The sequence below is a fragment of the Mastacembelus armatus genome, chromosome 6 (genome assembly GCF_900324485.2).
Source record: "Mastacembelus armatus chromosome 6, fMasArm1.2, whole genome shotgun sequence".
NCBI lineage: Eukaryota > Metazoa > Chordata > Actinopteri > Synbranchiformes > Mastacembelidae > Mastacembelus > Mastacembelus armatus.
The window spans coordinates 15156871-15174916 of NC_046638.1; the positions used below are offsets into that span (position 1 = coordinate 15156871).

At 40.0% G+C, this 18046-nt stretch overlaps 1 protein-coding gene across 1 annotated transcript; it reads left to right on the forward strand.

Moving 5' to 3' along the window:
- Window positions 1–787: 787 nt before the first annotated feature.
- Window positions 788–3721, forward strand: rassf10a (Ras association domain family member 10a). Its single transcript, XM_026312447.1, has one exon. It carries the CDS (start codon window positions 1191–1193, stop codon window positions 2631–2633), a length of 1443 nt encoding a protein of 480 aa, XP_026168232.1. The 5' UTR covers window positions 788–1190; the 3' UTR covers window positions 2634–3721.
- Window positions 3722–18046: the final 14325 nt, after the last annotated feature.

The following is an 18046-nucleotide window of genomic DNA, read 5'->3' on the forward strand; positions in this document are numbered from 1 at the left end:
GACAGATTTCCTTCTGCTTTATGCTAAATCCAGCTGAGCTTTAAAACATTCATCTGTGTGGGGATTATCAGGATGCAATTGTATAACAATGCATACTGCAGTGAAACACTGCTGAGTAAGATCTTTTAGCTTTTAGCTTTAGTCTGTGGTTCTTCTTGGCTTGTAACCTGGACTCATTAGTTCTGGTTTAAAAAAAAAAAAAAAAACATTATCAGAGAGAATCTAGAGAACCTAAAGCATTTTTCATTTTATTATCCTTACATCACCTGTAAACAGCAAATTGTAGCCACAATCTGTGGCTGCTGGCTGAAAACTGAACTCTTAGTTGAATAAACAAAAGCATACAGACAGGTACCCTGTTTTTTTTTACATCTTTATCCCAACTAAGGTTCCATAGAGGATGTGCATATGAACTTTTCTTGTTTAGCTTTGTTTATCTGGAACTTCACCACTGACCTTTGACTGGGGCACAAACAACAGGCTTTCTATACTTACTGGGTAGAACAGGTCACCATGAACATTAAAGAGTATGGTAACGTGTGTAAATGGAACTTACTCACTTATCGGATGTAGGTCTATACACAAACTTTACATATAAATATTCAGTGTAGAATTATGCTCAGCTGGAGGCAGCCGGCCACCTCAAACTGTCTGTGTGAGTGAGTGAGTGTGTGCGTGTGTGTGCGTGTGTGTGGCAGACAGAGAGAGGGAGACAGAGGCAGGGAGGCGTGTCCCAGCCGTTAACAGCACCCTCCTATCCTGTCCCACACACAGCAGCGCAGTCTGTCCTGGCACAAGGACGCACCACTTCACGCTACGGAGCAGCGCGCAGGGCTGAGATCAATCTGTCTGAGAGAAAGGGATGAGGTCCCGGCAGGCAGCCCGGGAACAAAGCAAGAGGAAAAATATGAATGGATGTATATTTTATGAAGATGACTGATGGATGTGCACGGACTAACAAGGTTACATATTCGGACTTCTGAGGATATTTAACAGATACGCAGCCACGGGGCGCGAGGATTTTTTTTTTTTTTGGATGAATGTTTTGCTTTACCCCTGGACATTATGTTTAAATTAAACGAAGTTAGAGATTCAAAGATGAGTTTTTTGTTCTTTACTCTCTGAGTTGCCACAGATGGACTGATTCAGAGAATTCACTGAAGTTACTTTTTCCTCGTGGAGTTCCGGCGATGGAGCCAGAGGAGGGGAAGATCTCAGTGTGGGTATGCCGGGAGGAGAAGCTGGTGTCCGGGCTGACGAAGCGAACCACCTGCGCAGACGTGGTCAAAGTTCTGCTGGAAGACCAGAACCTGCAGCAGGGCGCCTCGGCCGCGATGCTGTCCGGCTCTCCTCAGTCCTACTGTGTGGTGGAGAAATGGAGGGGCTTCGAGAGGATTTTACCCAATAAGACTAAAATCCTTCGGCTGTGGAGCGCCTGGGGAGACGAGCAGGAGAATGTCCGCTTCGTCCTGGTGAAAAACGAAGCTTCGCTGCCCAACAATGGGCCCCGCAGCGCCGAGGCCCGAGTGGTCCAGAGCCGAGAGAGCGGCGGTCCGGGCGGGGTGCTCAAGGGCACCACCAAGACCTGCTGGAGCGCCGCGGCAGCGGCCTCTAACCTGTCTCAGGAGAAACAGAGGCGCATTGTCAGGAAGGCCTTCAGAAAGTTGGACAAGATGAACAAAAAGAAAGAACAGACTGTGAGTAAAGACAAGGGCTCTGTGGAGAAGATGGAGACGTTGGTACATCTGGTGATTTCTCAGGACCACACCATCCGCCAGCAGATCCAGAGGATCAAGGAGCTGGATCGGGAGATCGAGCGCTATGAGGCCAAAGTGCACTTCGACCGCATCAAGAGGCACGGGGTGAACTATGTGCAGGACACATACATGGTGGACACCTCATCGGAGGGTGCTGCTCAGTCAGACTGTAAACGCAAAGCCGAGCGGCAGGACGCGCGGTGCACGGCGGAGGCTCTCACGCAGTTTGAGGAGTACGCGCGCAGATGCGAGGAGGTGGTCCGGCTGCAGGAGGAGCTGACGGAGCGCGAGGCACTCGTGGAGAGCATCACCGGAGAGATACAGGAAGAGCTCAACCGGCGGTGGATGAAGCGGCGGCGGGAGCAGAAAGTAGCGGACGCGGCGAAGGACACAGACAGCCTCGTGGAGGACACGTGCCTTTTCGCATCTGCCGCTCCAGCTGTGGAACCAGATGTTGGGAGCCTGTCTGAGAGCGAGCTCTCTCCGGAGGAGGAGAGGATCAAAACCCAGCTGGACACCAGTCTATATATCGGCCTGCGTCTGAAGACTGACTTGGATGCCATTAAGGGGGACTTGGACCTGAGTCTGGCACTTTGGGAGACCAAGGAGAGTGAACTGCTCGACCTGTTGGCCAAAGTTGAAACCATGGAGATAGAGCAGGAGAACAACAAACTGACTGACAATGGAAAGGAAGAGCTGGGTGCAGTGAGCGCTGAGGCCGAGCCTGCTTCAGCAGAGAAGAACAGTGGCTGGGTGGAGCAGGCCAGGGGTCTGTCCAAGTCCTGCAACACAAACGACGAGGACTCAGACACAGGCCTGAGCTCCATGCACAGCCAGGACTCTGACAACCCACCTGTGTGTGAGTCGCTGGTGTAGACTCACACTGAATCATGTTGGACCTTTATGCAAGTAAAAGACACAAACTCAGGGGCAGAGAAATCAGTTTCGGCAGTGCTGGGAGGTGGTCTTCCCTACGCAAAATGCACCTCAGACTGACTTCTGTAATTCTATAGCAATAATGCCTTTATGTAGTCATTGCACAATAAGCTGGGGGGGGGGGCAGCATGCTTAGAGGATTGATAGGCCATGCTGCTCCACAGTTGACCTTTGACCTTCATGAGGAAGTTTAACACAGTACCAGTTAATAGGAGCAATAGCCTAGAAGAGTATTATAGCAAGCCACGTACGTAGACATCAAACAAACTTAAGGCACACACAGAATCAGAGTTACTAACAGCTTGACTTTGATGAGCTGCTGAACTGCTGAAGATGCTGAAAGCAAAGCCAAGAGTTTTAAGACACTCTGTAATGGTGTCTTATTTCAAATATTAACATCAAGTGTACTTTCATATACAGTACAGTCTGCTATCCATGCCTATACAGATAGACAGGTCAGATACAAACATGTTATCAAAGCTCAATAGTACAGTTCTCTCTGACCTCTCCAAAATACAATTCTTAGAAACAGTAGTCACTCAAATATACCACTCGGATCCGCTTAGTCATCTCAATTTTATGGGGTCTTGAAAAAATAAAAACTGCAGACTTTGTGAAATTGAGTTGAAACACTGATCCTTATCCTGTCAGCAAAGCACAGTGGGCAGATTGCTTGGCATTGTGCTCAGTGTAAATGTAAAGTCTCTGAAGCACAAAGTCGTGTGTTTTTGAGTCGCGTTTTAAGCACCGTGTGGAGGATCAGCTTCTCAGCTCTGTCCTGTGCTCGGTCAGCTTTCACCGGTCAGATTAAAACACAGCACATTCCATCCCTGTGTTTTGGATGCGATGCATTAGTGGCTGCTTCATAGTTGTGTAAAGGAATAGTTGGATAATTTTGGTAAACTTGCTTATGAGAGTTAGATGAGAAGATCTAAAATATACCGTATATTGTTACAATTTAACACTAAAACCAGCAGCAGGTTAGCTTAGCTTAGCATAAAGCCTGGAAATAGCCAGCCTGGCTTCATCCAAAGGTAAACAAAATCTACCTACAACACCTCTAAGGCTCACTAGTTAAAACATTGCATCTTCTTTGTTTATCATTGTGTATAAAATAAAGAATAAAACCATACAACATCCTAGCTAAAGCTACATATTTACATGGCATAAAAGTGCTATCCATCTTCTTATCTAGCTCTCAAAAAAGCAAAAATTTCCGAAACTTAGGCCAGAGCTTTAGACTAAAGTTAGCTGACACTATTTAAACTTTGGAGGACAGTCTCCAGTGCAACAAAACAGATTATAGAACTGTTTTCACAGGATGAGTAGCACCAGCTGAAGTTCATCTGCAAATTGGGTGGAGTTTCCCTTTAAATCTGGGTCTTAACTGTTGTCATTGAAAAGCACAGGAACCAAAAGCAATGTGGATAGACAAGAAAAGCCTCATGTTTATATCAAGGCTTTACTTAAGCAACACTTCGCTCTACTAGAAGGGAATAATAACTGGAATACACTCAGCGTTGTAGTCTGTAGTTTGTCTAATGAACAAATTTATAGTAACATCCTTAGAAAAGCCAAGGAGTCAAAAACACATGAAATTTCCATTCAAAGTCATGTTTTTGGCCTCGTCTTTCCACATACTGTAATAGATTGTTATTTCTAGCATTGGAACATTTCTTGCTACACTTATGTAGAAACACATTGTTTTATATAGGTCTTTATGGTCTAGACAGACCTGTGCTTCTGAGTCCATCTGTGGGAACAAACACCTGTAACACTGGATTTTAAGATGCTTTTGGGAGGAATGGCCCCATTTAATAATCCCACAGTCCCTGCATCTCAGAACGCTGTGACATTAAGGCAAACTATTTTTATCCTCGCTTCAACTTTTACATCCTGGAAATAGCTGCTGCAAAGCAGTATTAGCTGCTCTTCCTGGGACTCTCTTCTGAGAACTCCACACACAATAAGCAACAGAAGCTAGTAGGATACCTTACTTTGAGATAATCCCTCGACTAAATCACTCACTCTATTGTTGTCAGGCTGTTGTGATGTCAAATCTTACATGTTTGACTATGTCTAACTATTAAATGGTGAGAAATAATAACTTTGTAACATCATCATTAGACTGATGATACTGTGTCAGTGGCGTCAGTTGTTAGCTGTGTCCATACCCCACAATGACCTGTGTGTATCTATTTATGCACCTTGATCAGGGACAGTTCAGGCTTCTCAACCTGTCACATCCACTTAGCTTTTTTTTTTTTTTTTAGATAGTCAGCTCTAGATAACACCAACTCTGAGGATACAGCAAGACAACTCAGATGAACTGTGGCTGCACCATGACGCCAGTCAGCATGTTGTTGCTCATGACTGTTAGTGTTGAAATAAACGGCTAAACCTATTTGATTTGTAGTGTGTTTTTATGGATGGTTTTTTTTTTTAATGGTGTGTGTGTGAATGTGAAAGTGTTTTGTACTCCTTGTCCTGCCATACCCGTCATGCATACTTATTTAATTGCTGCTCCCTGATCGCTTTTGCATGAGCTCCTGCATTAATCATGACAGGATGAAACAGAGACTTGAACGTACAGAGCAACAACATACAGCTCAAGTTACTATTTAGTAACACATACCTTCACATGATTCTCCCAAGCTGCAAAAAAATCTTCTCCCTCTAATTCTGCAGATACTTGTTTTTATTTGATCTGTTTTCTTGATCCACCCTGATTAATGGAGGTGAATCCAATCAATTTTTTGATCCTCACAGCAACGACAAATGTTACATGGTAAATATTTAACAGCAGCATCCTTTTTCAGAAATATGGCCTCAGTGACTCAGGATAACAACTTAGGAAGCAGCAAGGTTTTGTGAACTATCCACTGATGCTCCTGTTGTATGGATTTGGTAAATTTTACACTGCATTACAAGCTTTCAGTGTATTTATATGGGATATACTTTAGAATTGATACCAGCCCCCTATAGAACTACATTAGATGCTAAAATATTTTTCATTCCAATGTGAAGCTGGCCTTGAAACAGCACTGAAACCCTCATTTTGAGGAATACAGGGAGGCTGAATGAATTTTCAGTGTGTCACAACAGCATATTATTCATTTTAAATAGCAGCATTGCTAATATGTAGTTCTTCTCTAGCGGTACATTTCATTTAGTTAACTGGTCATTATATGCACACCTTTTTAAATTAAGTAAAATATAACTATCCTTATCAGTCTCATATCAGTTCTTTAATCATGTACATGACTGACCTACTTCATTTTATTGTCTCCTCAGTCCAACCGTAACAGTTGCAGACATTTCTACAGGCAAAGGTTATAATTTTGTACTTTCCGTGTTCAACAATGCATCTCTGTTGACTATGGCACGCCCTGCTGTCCTGAGCTATGTTTGGCATGTAGAGTATTATTCACAGAGCCAGTGTCTACAAATAAAACTAATATCTACTGCACTGACGTCCACCCCTGGGAAATTATGTTTATTTATTTATTCACTTTGAGGACTTCACCAGCAGAGGAATTACTAAGAAGTGTGTGTAAGTAGGAAAATACAAACAAGAGAAGTATTCTCCTGAAAGATGCAGTAGAAACTAGAAAAGAAATACATTTGTATTTTCACACGACTGAAAATTTGCAGGTGAATAAGCCAAAAATACTGCAAGAAGACAACAAAGCTGATGTGGCAGAAAGACAACAGAAAGACATTAAAATAGCGGCACTGAAAGAAGTTCAGATTTCAGTTTATGCATTGTAAGTGCTGTCCTCTCAGTCACCAGTGAAAATCTCCACCCTAATACCTACTGATTCAGTCAGTGACAAGTACAGTCAATTCACTTTGACTTCGTGCTGAACAGCCCTTTCAAGTTTAATCACTGAAAACAGATTAATACTCAGTAAAACAATAAGAGACTAGAGCAGTGAGACTGCCAGTTGACATGTATGCACTGAATGCGGTTGAACTGTACTTTGCAGTAAGGAGATATCAGGAAGAGCTTGAAAAGCAGTTACAGTCAATACCAGTGAGCGCTACTCAAAGAGGAAAACATGAAAAAAAAATAAGAGTCCTAAACTGCTACTACAGTATAATCTACTTCTCTGCTGTAAGAAGGCACAGTAGTTTTATTTGAATTTGCATGCATATAGTTTTTCACTGTCAGATATGGTCACTGGTGGAATGCACTGTGTATCCAAACCTACCGTAGCTGGCCTTCTGTGAGAAACTCAAGTATCACAGCTGAAACAAACTACTGTACAAGCACGTAAACACAAAATACTGTGATATAAAAAGCTTAACACTTCTGATATGGCTATTATGGATTGTGTCTGTGTGTGTTTGTGCATTTGACCTGGTGCCATGCTAAGGATAGGCAGTGTGGGACTATTCATTTTACTCAAAACACTGGAATTTATGTAACTTGACATTTACACTAGAGGGGATACTGTGTGTGTGTGTGTGTGTGTGTGAGTGAGTGAGTGAGTGAGTGAGTGAGTGAGTGAGTGAGTGAGTGAGTGAGTGAGAGAGAGAGAGGGACAGCAATATGGTTAGGTTATGTAACCTTGTTAGAGTATTTTATGTGTGTGTGTCAGGCCCCTGGTGCTGTCTTTGGCAGAAACAGTGGTGGTATAAGGCCAGTTAGCAGCAGCTGCTCACATCTTTCTACCAAAAACACTGCAGTTTATGTAATCGGACCTGGAAACACATGCTACACAGAAAACATGGTGCACGTGTGTGTCAGTTGTGGGGTTGTATGATTTAATGATTTAGCCAGTAGCTTTTAGAGATACAAAAGTGTTTAAATTTGCAGCTTGTGACTGTTAATGAGCACAGTCAGCCACAAATATAACAACATGTTAGGTCCTGTGTGATGTCAGAGTATAAATCAATTTAAAGACAAAAATCAGCATACTTGGATTTTCATAAAGAACACCCTATTCTAAAAATGATCCAGACACAACGTACAATATAACAACTCCAAGTCTGTTTCAGTCTAAATCCCTTAAATACTTCATGGCCTAAATCAGGTGTAAGGAACTAAGAATCCAAAATTAGTTTCAATTTAGTTGAATATCTCAGAAAAAAACCATTTGAACAATTTCTGGCAAATAAATTCATCATCTATCACTCAGTACAACTTTGTTGAGCTCAGCCTCCCATAACCACTACATTAAATTCTAAACCTGATATGTCGTTTCTTGTCATTTCTAATATTACAAACAGCCTGAAGTGCCAGGTCCACATCTTTGGTAGCGGAGTTTTGGATTACATCAAATCCTGCAGGCTGTTGCAGGAAATAAGAGTTGATAAAATCATCAGAAGCAAATTGGGGCAGGTTTACTAAAACAATACAGAGGAAGTTACTATTTAATAAAATGTGTCCCGCAAGCAAGAGAGAAGTCTTAAGATTAGGTATTATTATTATTATTTCTTTACATGATATGAGTCACATACTGTCACTCAGCACAGTGTAATCTAACATCCAGGCATGAAGTGAGAGGGAACAGTCTGTCAGGGACATACTTAGCTGACATTAGTTAGCATCTATTGAAAAATGGGCCTTCTTTTTCACTTTCATTAAGCTGCCTTAATATTTCCTCATTATCAGTGGATCAAATGACTACATGCAACGTGAGAGAAACATTAGTGACAAACCCACAGCGGATAAGCAGGAAACTGCAGTTCCCCTCAGCTCTTTGGTGGTCTTACAAATCATTGTTTTGGTTTTGCTGCCCACAACTTCACAGTTTTGACTCAGTCCAACATGACTGGAAATGGAAGCTATTGTTGCTCTGTATCTGCTGGATGTATAAAGAGGGAAATGTTGATAACAAGGCGGCTTTATTAAAAAGAAAAGGGGAACAAACGTCCATCACAAGTGTCTATTCATCAGTTCAGCACAAATACAAATGCACTTATCTTTGTTGTGACTTACAATGGAAACGATCATCTCTCATATAGTGATTACAAAGGCAAGGGAAGGTAAGAATGAAAAAGGGAAGATGATAACAAATAAAAGCTTACAACCAAAGACCAAACTAAATAAATGAATTGCTCCAAGTGCTTCAGGCCAAAGATGTGAATATACAAACAGCTGTCCAGCTTGGACAAAGCTGAGTGTGTTGAGATAATCCCTGATGTAAGTTTGCAGCCAGGACTGCATGTGTGTATGTGTGTGTGTGTGTATGTGTGTATGATTAAGAGCGTTGCACCAGGGGTTAGTGTGTCCTCCAAATCACACATACATATATCTGGTGACATTATTTTAACAACAGTACAAGCATTTCATCATCGGCCAGATTAAAAACTCAAAATCGGGGACATTCTGGTGGCTCAGCCTTTTAATGCCCCATCTCTGATCGTCTACTGTATTTCACCCAGTGAACTTTCTGTTCAGGTCACAACAGATATGATGGGAGGCATGGGGATAGGGATGTCTGAAATTCACAGTTAGCTGATTGTGTGTGTGTGTGTTGCCAACACATGGCTGGTCACAGATTAGTAAAAAGTTAAAATGAATCAGGGCATTTACCAAAATTTATTGTGACAATATTAGAAAAACAAACAGAGATGTGTTACTGTAAGCTCGGGGGGAAATCAGCTAATTTGATAATAGTGAAAACCACACCTCTTATGTTCCTTCCTTAAATGACCTGTCTTTCTTTGTTTTTAATATTATTTATTTAGACAGGTTTTTCTTTTTTTTTTACCTGTGGGCAGAATGAGTCTAAATCCACAACCTCTATTGTCCAACACTGATGACTGAGGGAGAGACTCAGGTCATTAATAATGAAGCAGAAACAGCTTGTAGGGCCAGAGCTGCTGTTCTGCCATGCCAACCTGAATTAGGGTGGGAATTGATGAGGTCAGTAAAGATGAAATATAATTATGCACTTTCCTTTGAGAATCACAGTCTGGTGACAACAGTTCTGTGCAAGTGAATATGCATTAGCAGGCATGTGAGAAACCAGCAAGCAACCAGAAAACAAAAAAGAGAAAGAAGAAATGAAGGAGCATTAAAGACTGTTTTAACAGCACATGTGATTATTACACAATCATGGAAGAAGGGAGAGGATGATTTATAAACTAGGACATGGTAAACCTGTTTTACAGATGAGTGTAATGGGGCCCTACATGAAAATGCAAATTTCTTTGTTTTTCTTGTATGTTTGAAGAGGGCAGGGGTCCATTTAAAGGAAGCACATACTATATACTACTTTTCATGGGATTTAAAGCGAAACTCAGGAGAATGTTGTATAAACTGATTAGTGGTGGAAGAAGTTCCCAGATCTTTTACTGTACAGTACTGTGCAAAGGTTTTAGGCGTTGCAGACATTTTAGATTCTTATCACACAGCACCATCAGGTGTCTGATTAATTTCAGGTTCATAGTGCAGGACAATAAGACCATAAAGAACCCACTAGAGTTCATGAAGAACTATGCCCAAAGGCAAGAAGAACCAGGAGTCTTGCAGCAGATGGTCTGACCCCCACAGAGTCCTGATCTCAGCAGTTTGGAGTCAGTCTGGAATCAAGTTTTTTCTTTCGGCTGCCCCTATTTGGGGTCACCACAGCGAATGAATTGATCCACGTGATTGATCTGGGACAAGTTTAACACCGGATACCCCACAACAAAGATCCTCTGTATTCTTTTAAAACCATTGCACAGTCATTTTATGTCATTGCACAGTGACATAAAAAAATCAAATCACAGGCCTCAGATAAACATCCTATTTCACAATCTAATTTCACTGGCAGAGGAACTATATAGTACAATAAACTATTTCTTGGATAATAAATGATAGAGACATCAAAAATATTTTTCGTTGTGAATAGTTACACCACAACTGCCAGTAAAGTGGAGCTGTTGTCATCAGTGCTGAGATGTAGTTAACTACAAAATCACAGTGAATCACAATGTGCAAATGTCACTTATGGCAGGTATATACTGTCCGTTAGTGGATTCCTATATTTCACATAATTTTGTTTAATAAGTCTAGAGAACAGGTGTGTACTTGCTACTTTTGTTACTCATGAATAATCTCTTCCAATCTAAACAACACTGCATTTAATTAGCAAAGGCGGAGAAAGTAATAACATAATAAGAACAAGCTTTTCCAGTTGTATGAACAGGGATTAAAGTACACAATTGCACCTCGGTAACACCCCTCTGAATGTATGCTGTGCATCAAAAATCAGTGATGGACTGGCAATCACTTCTCATTCATCTGCAAGGTCAAAATGTTACTGTTTTGTCTGACATTTAAAACACAGCATGTTGCTGGCTACATATCATGTAGACATACCAAGAGACAAATGAGTCTTCCTTGGCAGACTCCAGTACAAACACTGCAGGAAAGCCTTTAATTTCATGACACCAATCACTGACATTTTTACTACTGTTTACAACAGGTAAAGAGTTTGTTTACAAAAAATTGTGAAATCTTTCAATAATGTTTTCAATGTAAGGTTTAACTTGTCCCTATCAACAACCATGGGAATGATGTAGGATGAACCCTATCCATAGAAATAGAAAAAAATAGAATTCAACAAACAGAACTTTTAGTGCAAGAAAAATCTATAAATCATCTGCATATAAACATGCATGTGGTATAAATTAACAAACATAGACATCCATATGCACAATATGATCGTGGTTATAATTTATTGTTCACACATATTGTATATAGTGTCATCATCTTTTGAAATTTTCATATGCCCAAAAGTCTCAACACCTGGTGAACTAATAATCTTCAGCTTCGACTTTGCTTTACATTAGTTACCTCACAGTACTACTGGAATTGCTATAAATTCTTACAGGGCTCAAAAATACAAGTTTGACATGACTGAAATGACAAGAATGGTGAGCACGATGCTAAAATGTTTTACTTTGTCTCTAAAAGCTTTAATGTCATTTTACTCTTGGATCTAACCAGTCTTATGTTTAAAAAGTCTCAGGCATAGTGGAAAAATGAAGACAGAATAAGCTTTGTTATTATGCTAAGCTAGGCTAACTGAGTCCTGACTTCAGCTCTCTCCCTAACTGACACGAGATTCATACTGTATGTTAATTTATCAAAACATAGCAAAACTTCATTTTGGCAAACAGAAGGGATGTGACACCTACTGGAGCCCTACATTATAATTCAGGCTGAATGTATTTTACATAATCAATCTGGCAGTTGCAGATTGTTTTAAATATGCACATTAATACATATATAATTCAAGACAATTATCTGTGCATTGGAGCGGTCCAGCATATTGCCCTCAAAATGCCACGTCAGGGTTAGTCACCCACTACTTAAAAAGCAGAGGTGGATGGCGTGTGATCAAAACAAGAAAGACAGAAACCCAAGTGTAGTGAGAGGTTTAAAAGTGAGAGCAGATGATAAACAAGAGAAATAACACACTTATGATTTATAGGGGAAGTTGACGGGAGTCGGGCCTTGACATTTATGAACTTGATGAGCCGGTTCTGTTCTTTTCTCCTCTCTGCTATATTTGTTCTGTTGCTCTCCTGTTTTGTTGCTACACTCATCTGTCAAGTCAAACGCCAGGAGGGAGGGTGGAAAAATGATCAATATTTTACAAAAGCAGCTTGTCCAGACAGACAGAGTGGCAGTGGTGGCAACACAAACTAAAGAGTTCAAGAGCCAAAACAAAGACAGCCTGTTCTGAGTTCTGTCACTATGTGAGTAAAACAAGCAGCTTTAAAAATGCAGGCATGTTGGATTCATTACACTTGAGCTGCTGTTTCTTGATATAATAAAATATAAAGGTTTCATTACCCAGTCAATAACTGTGACTTTACTGCTGTTATTATATTTGAGCATGAGGGTACAGCTGCCTATACATAAATATCTTTTAGTAAGTTTAATGTGAAGACACATCTAGAATTTTGTCAATAATGACTCGCTAATATGTGGGAAAGATGTGATCAGGATGAATGATCCGTGGTTAATCGTATTGATTTTACTTTGTAAATACTCATTTACAAAATACTCAAGTATTTTTAATGTATTGAAAACAACTAACAGCAATTTAAAATGCATTAATTTGTGACTAATTGCCTAATTGATTATAACTTAAGAAATCAATATACATAATCATTATAAATTGACACAACTGTCCCTGTAATTGCCACAAAGCAGAATTTTTTCTTTCATTTATTTTTTTATAGGGATTATTGCTCCTTACACTGGGGTTTTGTTACCTACTGACAATAACATTTTACATTTGTTACCACAGCCTAACACATAGTTTGAACCATCATTTGATTCATACAGTAACAAACAGCATGCTGTTGCTGGGTGTTCAGATGGATTGATTGTCAGCATAAGGTTCGTTAAACTAACAGATAATGCTAGTTAGACACCTTCCTATTCAACACTGCATTGAGTGTGTAGGAGCCTGACAATGGCACTGAACTCAACTTCACTAAACCTACATCAACCAAAGTGTCCCAGAGTAACATACGCAAACACCAATAAGAGATTAGACAGGGCAAATACACACTTCTCAGTGTCAAGCAACTACTAGGAAGACAATGCCTTTTGAAAAGATAAGTTTTCATTTTTCAGTTAAAAAGTGTAAAATCTGAAATAGAGTGGATGTCAGCACATATGCTATTCATAGTTTAGGGACTGCAACTGAAAGGGCACACTTACCATAGCATTTGGATTTTGATCTTGGGAATCATAAGGAAACAAGAAGGATGTTAGAGCGTCAATGCAGTTCGAGCAAGTCTGATATATATTTAGGGGCAGAGCCATTTAAAACTTTAAAAACAAAAATCAGAAATGAAAATCAGTCCTTAAACAAATAGAGAGCCAGTGAAGAGAAAGTAAAACAGGGATTATATTTTCTTGTTTAGAGGTTTTAGTTAAAAATCAGACAGTGGCACTTTGCACAAGTTGAAGCCTGTAAAATAATGATTAGTTTACTACGTTATATAATGCGTTGCAACAATCAAGCTGAGAGCCAATAATAACATGAATAACTCTCTCCAAATCATTGAAGGAGAGAAAAGGCCTAGCCTCAGTTAGCAGACAGCTAAAAGAAACTTTGACCACACTGGCTTTAATCATTGAATTAATTTGCTTGTCCAAAATAATCCCAGAGTTTTTTACTGCAGGTTTGAGACAGGGGGCAAAAGGACTGGGGATGATAAGGGAACTAAGGCAATATCAAATTAAATAACACAATCTGTGTTTTGCTTTTATTCAGATGCAAAAGGTCTTTTGATAACCATAGTTTTACATCTTGCATGCAGTCAGACACAGACTGAAGAGGCGAACCTGTGGCAGAACCAATGGGGAGATACAGTTGTACATCGTCGGCGTAGCAGTGGAAATAAAAATTGTGTTTTTCTATAACTTGACATAGGGGAAGTATAATGGAAAAAGAACCAGAGTGAGGCTCGAACCATGAGGAACCCCACAAGTAATGGAGTTGATTATTTTCATCAGCAGAATAGTGTATGTGGGATTCATTCAAAATAAACTACTGGTGCCTCATTGATGTTTCTAATAGATTTTGAACAGAAAACGTATGCTATGGCAACAAGGAGTAAGATTTTGAATGCACATGCTTTATAGTAGGATCACTTAAATGTTGATTTTGATGGTAATAAAAAGAAAATACACTAAAGCAAAAGTGAAGATATTTGTGCTTTCATCCTCCTTCAGCTGAGAGGCTTATCTATCAGTTTGTGAAATTCTTTATAAATTTGGTTATCCATTCAATCAAAAACAGAGACATAAAAAAAGAAGGGCAGCTTGGGTGATGATGTCAGTTAAAAACTCACTGATTCAAAATGGTCGGGTCATGGATTAGAGGTAGAGCATGGTCGGATGAAGTGCAGGTGCATCTGTTGGAAAAATAAGAGATAAAAGACAAAGATGCACATTGGAAATCTGGCATCGAACACGAGAACAGTTTATCTGATGTTGTCCTGACATCACTACCATCACAGAGGATGTACAATTGTCTATTTTAGTCATCAGTTTTCCAGCACGGTGTAGAGTGGAAAAGTACACATCTCCATCAGAAAAAATCCTGTAGAATGAATGAATGAAAGAAAGAAAGAAATCTTCCCCTGAATATCGTCTAGGTGGCAGTTCACCCAAATCTCATAAAGCAGATGTCAGCACTCATGTCAACAGGTGCATAACCAGGTTTTCAGTTATATATGCTGAGGTTTTGAGGTATCTGCCTTCCAGTGGGACTACTTGTTCAGTAGTAAGCATTTCCAATAATAAAGCTGCTCAGAATAACTAGTCCTCTGTCTGTGGGGTGAGAACCACCAACAAAATCCCATTCATCCCCACTGCATTGCATATCATTAAACTTCAGCAGTGAAAACCAAAACTGATTGGTTACAGTGCTTGTACCCTTTAAAATAGAAAATGCATTTTGTTCATGATAAGGATTTTATTTTAGGCAGAACATTCCATACTAAAAATTAAGACAAACACTTCTGTTTGTTTGATAATAGCTTTCAAGTAACGTATAGAGATCAACCAGCATGGTTTGTCATTATTTTATATGTAGTTTAAGCCAGACATAAAATATCTGCTCTGAAATTCAGCCAAACTATAACAATATTTTAGACTTTAAAGATAGTTATGCAGTCAGCAGTGCTTCAGCAGCTTTGGGTGGGTTGCACCTTGGTCAAAGTTGTGACAGCAGGTATGTGGACCGTGCTCCACCCAGCACAGTCCTTCAAGATTAAACATCAACCAGGAGTCAATGCACACACACACACACACTGCCTGTAGCTGCCTTGAACTCACGTTCCTCACTTCTGTCAAAGGCAAACAGACCTGTCAGTGGCAGGGGTTTGTAAACAGAATAGGACATTTACCAAATCTGTGAATGTCCCGTATGTGTGTGAGGATTTCTGTGAAAAACAATGACGATCTCAGAAGAGACAGAACATCCTTTTCTCACCAGACTATGAAATATTATATATATGGAAGGAAACAGACAAGGTGTGGCATAGCATGTGTATGTGTGAACAATAAAATTTGTTCCCACACACAGATGGTATGACAGTGGAGTGCCAACAACTTATCAATCATTTTCCACTAGAATTAGAGACAGGTAATGTTGCCTTGTAATTTGTGAAATGCACACACTCACACCGACACACACACATTTGTTTCATTCCTTGTGGGGACTTATATTGACTACACTCATTTCCTGGAGAGTAGCCCATGAGCACTACTTTACTAACTCTAACCTTAAACCAAGCCGTCAGACTAAACTTTAGTGATTTACATGGTGTGGACCAACATGTGGCCACTGGAGTTTAAGCTCAAATAAAACTAATGAGTAGACTTCCAAACTTCCACAAAATTTGTGATCAAGAGAATTCATTTTAGAACCAGTGAACTGTAAGCAGCACATCTCTAATAAAAGGCACTAAGTACCTTCTTACTGTTTATATTTTAGTTATCATGCAACCCTGAAATATGAGCTGTAATTTAAGTACGGAAACTGATTGAAATTTGATAAGATAAAAAGCAGCTTAAGGCTGAAAGAATGCACAGCAGTTTGATGGCTATCAGATCTGTGATTAATAGATTTAAAGTGAGAAGAGAAGCTGCAGCTTTTTTACAGACAAGTGTAGATAGGACCTACTTTTACTTTGAAATTGTGGCACCCAGGTCTCATAAATCAAGTTTCCCTGGGTTATAAAATGAGCCCACCCAATTACAATCATGTTGGCAGGGTGGGTCCTGAATACGTGCAGAGAACAGGGGGCTGGGCAAGGTTACAACACATACTGTAGGCCAAGATTTTGGCAGTTATTTACATACCATTTTTACATACCTTATTTACAACCAAATCAGTGATACAAGCTCTCAAACATACAGGCCTGTTCACAGTGTTAAAAAAAAAGAAAAACATAACATATCTTTGAGATGGAAAATTATTGCACATAAATCAGTTATCTAATAAGCTACCTGCAAGTACAGATGAGAATGTGTAATTTGGAGTTTGTGACTTAAAGAAATCAAATACAAAGATGGAACAAATTTAAAAGAACAGTGAGACAATTTGGGATATTTGCTGGGTTGCTGAGCATTGATACCACTCCTAAATCTCTATGCAAGATTTTTAGGTCCAGCCATACAAAAATTGAAGTGTAAAAAATGGACAGGGTAATGTAATGTAATATTTTATTGTGCTGTAGAGGTGGTGGTAAGCAGAGTTTGTTAGCGTTGGACAAAGCCAGTGTACCAGTTGGCCCTGCTACATTTTTTATTCAGAGCTAAACCAACTGTCTCCTGGCTGTAGCATAGAGATGTGAGACTGGTTTTAATTTTCTCATCTACAATTTAGTGAAACAAGTTGAACCTTTCCTTGAATGCTTAGTCAAACAAAAGCTAAATGACTGTTTGTCTCCACTAAAACAAACCTTATTTTATGGTGGTTATTTCTGGAGAAATTACACACATATAGCAGCTTGACTGATTGTACAGATGATGCTAAATAGAGCCCAGGTAAGGCTGCACATCTGGACAGCAATGCTGTGTGTATGAGAGAGAGCCCCGAGGAGAGGACGAATGGGGATGCAGGATGTTCTGTCCAATTCCAGCCTTATCATCATCGTCGCCAACAAATGAATAGAGGGAAACAGATGCTGCCTTTCGCTTTCCTGTCTGCCACTTCCTATTACCTCTGCAGCATGTGAGTTTATATAAGATGTGCGTGAGCATGTAACACAGTTTCTGTGCTCTCGTCAGTACCTGGAAACATTCGTGTGTGTGTGTGTGTGTCAGGATATAACAGACTCTTATTTCCTGTTTCCATTTTTATTGACTGATAGTTCTAATCAGCTCAGCCAAATATACTATGTGACATGACCACCCTGTTCAGTGAATTATTCCTCTGTTACTTTCATCCACAAGTACAGTAATTTTAAGATTTCACTTTTAACTAACCTCATTAAACCAAGAGACAGTTGCATTGGCTGCTGTGGTTAAAGAGGCATGTTTTAATGTGATTACTAACTATAGAGGATTTTTACTAAATATTACACTGAGTAACTGCAATGTGAAACTGCTGGCTAGCTAAGTGGATTCACTGAAAGCGCTAACAACTATATGTGAGGGCACTGGACTGTGTGTCTAACACACACAGTAGCCTGCAGCACAGGGGCTCTGCTAGGAACAGTCTTGGCACTGTTCCTCTTTACCCTGTATACTGCAGACTTCATGTGCAGCTCACTGAACTGTTTCTTGCAAAAGTTGTCTGATGACTCTGCAATCGTTGGCCTCATGTAAGACGAGGATTACGGGAGTATAGAGGACTGATCCAGGAGTGGGTGGTGGA